Source organism: Leishmania donovani, chromosome 33 (assembly GCF_000227135.1).
Source record: "Leishmania donovani BPK282A1 complete genome, chromosome 33".
Classification (NCBI taxonomy): Eukaryota; Euglenozoa; class Kinetoplastea; order Trypanosomatida; family Trypanosomatidae; genus Leishmania; species Leishmania donovani.
The window spans coordinates 409,740-419,270 of NC_018260.1; the positions used below are offsets into that span (position 1 = coordinate 409,740).

At 58.0% G+C, this 9,531-nt stretch overlaps 3 protein-coding genes across 3 annotated transcripts; all 3 read left to right on the forward strand.

Moving 5' to 3' along the window:
• Positions 1-2,128: 2,128 nt before the first annotated feature.
• LDBPK_331190 (hypothetical protein, conserved) lies at positions 2,129-4,174 on the forward strand (the record flags this gene model as incomplete). The annotated part of the gene is made up of 1 exon (XM_003863895.1): positions 2,129-4,174. The coding sequence occupies one exon, from the start codon at positions 2,129-2,131 to the stop codon at positions 4,172-4,174; it is 2,046 nt and encodes a 681-aa protein (XP_003863943.1).
• A 3,004-nt stretch (positions 4,175-7,178) lies between these two features.
• On the forward strand, positions 7,179-7,625 carry LDBPK_151010 (40S ribosomal protein S3, putative; the record flags this gene model as incomplete). The annotated part of the gene is made up of 1 exon (XM_003863896.1): positions 7,179-7,625. One exon carries the CDS (start codon positions 7,179-7,181, stop codon positions 7,623-7,625), a length of 447 nt encoding a protein of 148 aa, XP_003863944.1.
• Positions 7,626-8,853: 1,228 nt separating this feature from the next.
• LDBPK_331200 (hypothetical protein, conserved) lies at positions 8,854-9,531 on the forward strand (the record flags this gene model as incomplete). The annotated part of the gene is made up of 1 exon (XM_003863897.1): positions 8,854-9,531. A coding segment is annotated over one exon (678 nt), but the record flags the coding sequence as incomplete, so codon positions are not given.

The following is a 9,531-nucleotide window of genomic DNA, read 5'->3' on the forward strand; positions in this document are numbered from 1 at the left end:
GGGTGGGGGTAGGCTGCACCAGGGGGGGGGGGGCAGCCGGCACAGCGGGGGAGCGGCTGTGAGGCGACCTGCGAGGCGGTGGGTGAGCGGGTAAAGCTTGAGGCAGAGGCGCTGCTCCGATGGCCGGGTCGACGGCTCTGCTGTGATACGTGTGTGCAGCTCCTCCACACCGCAAGATGAGCCTGAAGAGGGGGCGGGTTTAGTGGACTGGAACTCGTATGGCAGAGAATAGCCACGATGAGAGAACGGACGTTTTCTAAACCTCTTTCTTTGGCATCTGCGAGTCTCTCTCTCTCCCTCGGAGCGTGTCTGCGTCCGTCTCTTTCACGCCTTCTCTTCTTCCTCTTCGTCGCTTCCATGGAAGCGATGTGTTTTCCTGCTCTTTTTTATGGGGTCCTTGTACAATGCTGGCTGTGTGTGTGTGTGTGTGCATGTGTGTGTGTGTGTGTGTGCATGTGTGTGTGTGTGTGTGTGTGCATGTGTGTGTGTGTGTGTGCATGCCGGTTCGCTTGCAACTCTCTTTGCTGCTGCGTGCGTCGAGCTCACTCATGCGATCGAGTCTGCGCCGCCCTTGTCCTCGGCTGATCAGAACGCCCGACAACCTCTCTCATTCATGCTCGTTTACGGTGCGAATGGAAACAGGGTCCAACGAAGGACGTTCTGCATGCATGTACTTTGTCAGTGTCCTCCCCGTCTCCGAACACACACACACACACACCTACCCGTCCTCTCTGCCCCCCTCCGAGCCCTCCACCCTTGCTACTAAGGCGGAGACAGAACGCGAGAGAGAGCAATGAGGTGGTGTGACGCACGTGCGGGGTGTTGTGGCGAAGGAAGGGGGAGGGGCATGTGGAGATGACGCACACGTTAAAGGTGGTCTCTTTTCGTTTGCTTTGGCTTTTGGCTTCCTTCCTCCCGCGTTCGCCTGCTGAAGGCGAGGCAGTGTCCCCTCGAGCTTTCCCGAGGGGAGACACACCGGAAGCGGCAATGGTGAGAAGATAGCAACAAAAACAACGCAAAGGAATGCGTCACCGCACAAAGAGTCATCGTCGCGGGTGCAATGGGCAGGCCGGGTGTCGGGCAATCCGCCCTGGACTGTGAAACCATCCGTGGCTCACCCCACTCCCCCTCCTCCACCACCCACTCGTCAGTCTCCTCTTTCCCCTCTCTCTACTTGATTCCATCCGCCCATCTCCTTGTGTTTGTTTGTTTTTTGCCGTCTCTCATGTGATTCCCGTACACGCACACACATATTTGGTAGCTCATCGCTGCCGTGGCTGCGTCCCCCTCTTTTCCTTGTCGCAGCACACCCTGAAGCTCCTTCGCTGGATGCTCAAAACTATATATTTTGTCGTTGTCTGTCGCGGTCTATTCTTTCGTTCACGTGCATACGCCATTCAACCACCACCATCCCTCATCACTCCTCCCACTCACCTCACCCCCAAACCCCAACATAAGATACATAAGCGCGCACATGCGCTACACCTTTTCACCTGTAAACAAGTAAGCGTGCGACTCTCACGCACCGAGCTCCCGTGTTTCTGTGACTTCGTTTTCTGTGTATTCGCTGAGTCTGTCCTCACCGACACGCACACACGAGCTTGTGCAGAGAGGCATGCGCGCAAGCCAACTGCTTAAGCAGCTTCATCGATCGTATCCCCACTAGGCGCATCTTTCCTTTTCCCTCCTTTCGGTCTGTGTGGGTGGTGCGCGCACTTTTTTTTCTTCTGGGCTTCGTTGCGTATCTCAAAAAACACCGAGACCACCACTTCCACCCACCTCCAAAAGGCACGAAGTTGTCGACCCCTCACAGACAGACCGCATCATCAACGGCAGAGCGTTCCAGACTCTCTGCCTCGCTTTATTCTCTTTGCTTTTCTTCCGACGTCTCCTCCGCCCTCCGTCCCTCGATCACGATTCGACCGTCACCCCTGCGGTCACACGTGTTTCCGCACACGGGTGAAGACAAGTGTCCTTTCCCGTCGTTACCACTTCCCTCCGTTGCCGGCCAGTGCGGCGGATCGTGTCGATCTACCCTCCGCGGGGGCAGGCATGCCTTCAGTGTGAACGCTTCTGAGAGGTCACTGTCCGTTGTTGTCGCTAAGCAGTCGAAAGTGCGGATCTCATCATGAGGCGCTACCGGTCGTGGGGGACAGCTCCGCTGCTCTCCACGCTCCTCATGGTAGTGCTCCATTCCTTTGCCCTGCACAGCGCAGCTGCGCGTACGCGAGAGTCGCTGCTATATTGCCTCCCTGCCGAGACGGAGCCGCATGGCCTCATCCGCTGCGTCATCCAGGTGCTGGACGGATACCAGCAGCCCACAACGAACTTCGACCCTTCCGATTTTATAGTTCTGGCGCGCACCTCGAACGCCACGGCGGTCGTCACGAAGAGCGCGTTGGTGCGTGGCAGCGACAACGCAACCGTCGTCTTCACCCTGTCCGTCTCGACGGCCGCCGATGTGCTGATCCGGGTGTACTTGCGGGAGAATGACGTCATCGGCGGCAACGCCGGCATGGGAGAGGTGCGCGGGAGCGGCATCACAGTTTCTGTGCTTTCATGGCCGACCTCGCGCCTCGGCCCTATCACCTGCACGGCGCAAAGCACAGGTCTCGCACTGCGAAGCGCCACCATCTGCCGCGCCGCCCTCTACGACAAGAGCAACACGCCCTCGGTTGTGCACAGCGCCGACGTGCTGTTCAGCGAGGCAAGCGCGCTAGGCAACTTTGTGTTCACCTCTGGAATCAAGGAGCTTGTGTTTAGCTTCACGGCGCCGCCGACGGCGCCCGCGCTTGTCGGCACCTTTACCCTAACGGTGAGCCTTCGCGGCAAGGACGCCCACGTGAACAGTGACGGGGCACAAGCGGTTCAGATTCCGATTTTGTACCCTGGCGAGGTCGCGCTGTCTGAAACGACAGGCCTGCAATGTGCAGCGGAGACGCGGCCCATTACATGCTTCATCACGGCATCTAGTGCACAGGGCCCTGTTACTTTTAACGCCACGCACTTTCGCCTGCGCGTGGAAAGATCGGTCGGGGCCGTCGCTGCGGCGGCGGATACGTTGGGCAGACTCACCACCAACGGCTCAGGCGCCGCTACCCGGCACTGGGTCGATGTCACTGATACCTTTAGCCTTTCCGTCACCCGCTCCCCACTGCGCCCGTACGTTGGCGTCGTCTCTTGGGAGCCGAAGTCGGAGGACTCCATGTACGAGGCCAGGCTTCGCGTGTTCGCCTCGACGGATGGGCAAGAAGTCGGCGCAGCTAGCGGGGACAGTGCCGCAGTCACCGGCAACGCAGCCGATGTTGCGGGCAGCCCATACTCCTTCATGACGGGTATACTGCCCAACGCTCCGTCCGTGACGCTGCGCGGCTGCCGCGAGTCGGTCATCGCCTCGGGCAATACGACAGTGTGCTTTATCGACCTGGCAAATGGTGTGTCGGGCGACACCGCCTTCTACGCCATCACCACCTCGCACCGGAAATCTTCTGTATCCAATTTGACCTATGTTGCGCACGATGCCGTCTGTGCGTGTCGATCACTGTGGTTCACCTATCACGCCCCAACGGCCCTCATCAGCCCAGTGGACGACTACATTGAGGTGTCTATGTACACCGATGTCGTACACTCGGTCAGCGGTATGGCCATAGCCAGCAACGTGCCGCTCCGTCTCGACGTCCTTCCGGTGGTGTCCCGCTCCGGTCACGACACCTCCACAGCGCCGACGGACGCTGTTCTGGTCTCCGTCGGTATTCTCTTCTACGGCAGCGTGCTCGCTGTCGGTGGCGTGCTCATTGTGCACCGCTCGCGCAAGGCCTCCCGCATCCGCCGCAAGCGCGCGCTGAAGGAGCGGGCAATGATGCAGGCCATGGACAGACGCCAGGGCGTACCTACACCAGACGCGGAGATCCTTAGGGACAACCCAAGCGCCCTGACTGAGACACCGGCGATGACTACCACCCTAGACGGCGCCGCTGCGGGGCATGTTTTCCTGGTTCGAGGAGGCGTGGGTCCGAACACCTCTGGGTACGACACGATCGCCATGCTGGGTGTGGGTGCTGGAGGGGCGGGTGGTGGTGGTGGAAGCCGTTCAACGTCGCCGCCTTCGGTGCCGGCAGCTGTAGTGAGCAACGTGGCAGCTCTTCAAGATACCTTCCACTCTGACAGCGACTAGACAGCAGCGGAAAGGCCCGCCATGCGATGTGGAAGTATGCTGTCCCATATGCGTACGCGTGTATGCCTTCATGCAAGAGGCCAAGTATGCCGACATGTACGTGTGAGGGGTGGGGCGAAGGCAATTGTGGCCTGTGGCTCTACGCGCTGCGTGCGAAGGTCAAGTTCATCGTTCAACTCCCGTCGCTCTATCCACGTTGCACACTCTTCCGGCTCCCACCCCTCCATCTCTCCTGGTCCTCCGGCCCTCCCCTCCCCAACCTATGGTGGGGTATCTATGCGTGTGTATTAACTGGAACTGCCGCGGACTGTCATGTGATTCGGCGCCGGCGCCAACTAATAACGGAAGCACAGAAGTAAACAGGGGCAACCAGAGCAAACGTAAGAAGGTGGCGCCTCTGGCAACGGGTGTAATCGGCAGCGGTGTCTAGAGGCACTATCTCGGGTGGGCCATGTGCGTGTATGTGCCCCCCCCCCTGTGGTGTTGCTATTGTTGCTCCGGAAGGAGCACACGCCCCAATGCCGACAGCACACAAAGGGAGCACGCTCTTCGGCAAGACGCAGGCACATGATGCAGATGCTACCGTCTCATTGCAATCACGCTGTTGGCTCTCTCTCTTCACCTCCCTCTCCCCTCTCCTTGTCAAAACTATGACCGGATGTGCGCGCCGTCGCTGTCTTCGCACGACCACCATCACCGCCACCGCCACCCCCTCATCTTTCGCGCCGTCTGTGGGATGAGTGGGCAGGGCATTCACACACACACACGCACACAAACGCAAGGCAAGCGTGTACAGCGCGACATAGAAATTCGAAGTGTTTTTCCTTCACACTTAATTTAGACAGAACGAGCTCAGTCGTTTCGAACTCGTGTGGCAGGCGCGAAAGTGATCGCAATGCTGTTTCTGTTCTCTCTCTCCTGTGTGGAGGACCTTGCCAGCCCACTAAGTTTTACTGCCCCGACCTCGATGCCCACCCGCACCTAAATCTCCGCAGCGACAAAGAAGAGGAGATGGGGCACGTGTGTGCCGAGGCAGTGCGGTGCAGTCTTTTGTCACCGGAATCGACCTTTGTTTTCGTTTGCCTTACACGCGGCGTGCTCGCCGTGCTGCTTCCTGGCGCGTCTGTTGAAGGCACAAACAGCAACATCAACAGACTCTGACAAGGGTAGGCTCGCGTCTGCTGGAAGCCATTGAAGAAGGAAAAGGCAGCCCGTTTTTCTATCCCCCCCCCGCTCGTGTAGACACCGCGTATTCTAGCCCCTCTCCTTTTCCATATTTGTATACAGCGTGCATATCGAGGTGCACGGAGAGAAGGCATTCAAGGCACACACACACAGAGGTAGGGTCCCCGACTGCATCGCCACTGGTCATTTCGCTCGCTTCCTCCACACACACACACCACCATCACCATCGCCACTCAACCACGCACGTCCCTCTCTCGCTGCAGCTCTTCTTCTTACTCTCTGTTCGGCTCGTCATTGGCTCTCGTCATCTTTTGTTTTTTTTTTTCCACTGCTGTCGGGTTTGGTGTCCATGCCCCTTTTCTCCTCTCGCTCGTGCTCGACAGGTCTCTTTCTTTTCAGCCTGATCGCATCTTCTCCGTTCTCTTTCTGAAGCTCGTGGAGCGTCTGTGTGTTGTGGTCGCGTGCGGGTGACGGCGCCCCTTACTTTTCTCGTGAGCAACGTCATGCGCTAAGCTTACAAGGCGTTCACCACACGCTTTCTCGTGAAGGACACCACCAAGGGCACGCTGCTGCTCGGCTCCACGTCGCTCGGCGCCATCGCCGTGAACCCGCCGCTGCCCACCGTCACCGGTGCCCGAGGCGAATGCGCCACGAACAGCGCGGCCTGCGTCAGCGGCGCGGCGCTCACCATCAGCAGCACCAACTTCAACTACCGCGACCACGCCTACCAGCAGTTCTTCGTCGGCGTCACGGAGGCGCAGCGCAGCGCCATCCGCCTCACGCCCACCGCCGTCAGCATGACCGACCTCACTGCAAACCTCACCGTCGCCCATGGCACGCCGGCCGGGAGCTATCCCGTGTTTGTGAAGGTGCAGGTGTGCATGATGCACATGATGTCGCCGCCGCGCTATGTGGACAACCTGGTGCTGCAAGCCGGCTCAGCTTCAAGGCTCGATGGCGACGCGACGCGCTCTGCTGTTGGCGTTTCTAACGCAGCGGTGGCGCCAGTGCAACGAACGAGCGTCCGTGACGGCAATGCCTTCAAGGCGGCGTTGGTTTTTGTGGCCGTTGTCGCCCTCCTGGTGTTCTTTTTTCGCGTTTCTTTCAATGATCGTTATAAGCTGCCGCTTCGCTTTTTGGCGAAGAAGAGAGGGGCGCGCGCGCGGGAGTTCTAGGAAGTGTTTTTCGATGGTGCTGGCGTGTCGAGGGGCGCGACAACGTCGGTGCTTTCGATCATGACAGCCGCGTGGGCATCGGTCGGTCATATGACGAGCGAGTAGGGCAGCTAGTCGAAGTACTACATGTTGTCTATCTTGTTTGCCTCTGCGTTCCTCTTGAACCGCGTTGCACGTCTGTGCCGACTGCGGGCTCGATAAAGAGACACGTTAACTACTCACACGCCGTCATGACACTGGAAGGTGATGCAGCAGCGCAGGACTCACGAAAAGATGCGGCCGGTGGCCGGTGAGACGAGCGCGAAAGGGAGGGCTTCAGATAAGCGAGTTGCAAATCGGCCGTTTTTAGTGTATTCGGCTTGTCGGTCAAGCACAGTGGTCGCCTTCTCCTGCTCCCCATGCACCTCGCATGAGTAGGAAGGGCCGTCAACGGTTGTTGGCCATATGGCTTAACGACAAAAAAAAAAGCAATGGACGGGAAAAGCAGGCAGTCGGAAGACGTGAGTGGTGGGGAGGGGGGCTGCAAATGCGTAGCGGAAAGACTGTCTTTTCAGCCTCAAGCCTCATCCCCCTGCACACCTTTCCTGCGTGTGCGGCTCCCTCCTCTAGCCTAGACACATACGTACGCAAGACGAGAGACGCACATGCAGCGTCACATGGTGTCTCCTTGCGCGTCGACGACGAACGCTCTGATAGAGTGCTTCACGGCTTCGCCTTCATGCGATATGCTTCCCTCAGCACCATGTAACACTTCTCCTCTTGTATGGTTACCCGCCTGTTTTCGACTTCGCTTCCGTTGTCCTCGGTGGTCGCACGTCTTTCCCATTATTCCTCCCCGCTCTACATACACACTCGCACATCCGCCGCTGTATCCACTCCGCGCGGTCGACACACAAACATGCATGTGCACGTTCGTGAAACACTTCCGCACATGCTCCCTCCCCCTCTTCTTCGGGGATTTTTGTCTTTGTCGTTTCTCCTGCGCGCGTCGGCGATGCGCGATTCGCATTTCGCCAATGGTGTCGCGCCTCGTGACACGCGCACACACATACACACATATATATTATATGTATGTATATGTGTGTGTATAATGGAACTATGAATCTACGGGGGAGAAACCAAGACAAGCAATCGAAGAGAAACCCGAGAAAAAAAAACAAGCTAACGCGAACAAAGGAAAAAAGTTAAGTAGCTTAAAGGGAAACGCCGAACATATATATATATATATAAACTTTTATCTTCTATTCCTTTCGTCTGTTGGGTTGATTCCCTCCCTCTCGTGTGCGTGTCTGCATCGGCGCCGTTGTTGGGTTTCTCGTTGGCTCGTTCGTCTGTTTCTTCGGTAATTCAGCCTTTGTCGTGTCGTGTTCTTCTTTGCTTGAGTTTTTTTTTTGGAGTTGTCGTTTTCCGCTTTCGCCTTCTCCCCCACTCTCCGGTGCGGACTTTTAAGCCAAAAAAAAAAAAGCAACGTCTCTCACAAAGCCGCACGTCGATCTGTGGACAGCAGCGGCCACAACGAAAGGAAGGAAAACCGGAAAGCGGCAAAGAGAGAGCGCTCGGAATATCGAAGCAGGCGAACGCACGGCGGCAGAGCGAAGAGAAGCAGGAGAGTCACACTTCACCATCGCCTCTCCAAAAACGTTCTTTTTTTTTCGGGGGGTGTCTCCATCTTCGACTTCTGACTGCTGCTGTGGCGTTCTGTTTCGTTCTGTTTTTCGCCTTGCGCCTTGGTCAGCTCCACCGCATCTACTTAGCCTTAGCTCTACTCTTGTTTTGTGTAGCACGCTCTCCGCATACGCTATTCTTTTTTTGGTTTTTGTATGTGTTGTTGTGTGTCTGTATCGGTGCAACAACCCTTTGTTCCTGTTTTACTCCTCTGCGTCTTTCCGCATCACACTAACTCCTTTCTCTCCTCGTCTCGCTCACTTCCCGAGCAACACCAGTCACACTTCTCTCGTTTCCTTTTGCTGGAAAGCTTCTCTACTCCTGCGCGAGCCGAAGATCTCCACCGCCCACCCACTCTCTCTCTCTCTTTGTGTGTCTCTTTGCCGATTCTTAACCCAATACCGTCGAGGGGTTCTTCCGATACCGCCAAAGAGGGGTTGAGCCAATCAGACGCACATCCATCGGCTTGTCTTTTCATCAGGGAGCGAGCGCTCGTCGCTTACGCGTCTCTTCAGCAGCACAGGGTACACCAGCGCCACCATGCCGCACACCGAACCTCAAAACTGCCTCCCGCGAGGTAAACTGCGCAGCACCTTGCCGTCACTTGGCGGATACCGGGGCGCCGTGGTTGCCGCCGCGTGGGCTCTATTGCTCATGGTTGTCGTCGCCCATCCAGCTGTGTGTGCGGCACCAGTCGTCACCGGCGCAACCTGCGTCGTCAACAGCGATGGGTGGTGCATCAACTCTGCGCTGAAGTTTGAGGGCACCGACCTGGCCTCCGTCAAAGCCCTCCGCATCGGCTCCACCGCCGCTGAGGAGAAGCAGATCACGTGCGCTGACAAATTCGCCGCCACGGCCAACGCCGTCTCCTGCACTGTCGCCATGGCGTCGTCGGCGAAAGCCGGCCTGTACCCCGTGACGCTAGTGCTCGGCGACCAAAAGCAGGTGGAGGCCGGCAGCGTGCTGCTCGGCGCCCTCTGGGAGCTGCCGAGTATGCAGACCTGGACCAGCACGACGGCGTCGGGTCCGCACAAGGTGACCGGGCAGTCCAGCGACTGGCCCTCCACCGGCGACGCGTGGAGCATCAGCGGCACCTTCGACCCCGCCAACCACTACAGCGTGCTCTTCTACAACATCGAGGCCGAGGCCGCAGCCGGCAACCCATCCCACGTTACCTGCGCTCTGCTCACTGTCACCGCCAGCAAGCTCACCTGCACTATCATTGCCGCCAGTGGCGTCATGGGCATGTACCGCTTTCTCGTGAAGGACACCACCAAGGGCACGCTGCTGCTCGGCTCCACGTCGCTCGGCGCCATCGCCGTGAACCCGCCG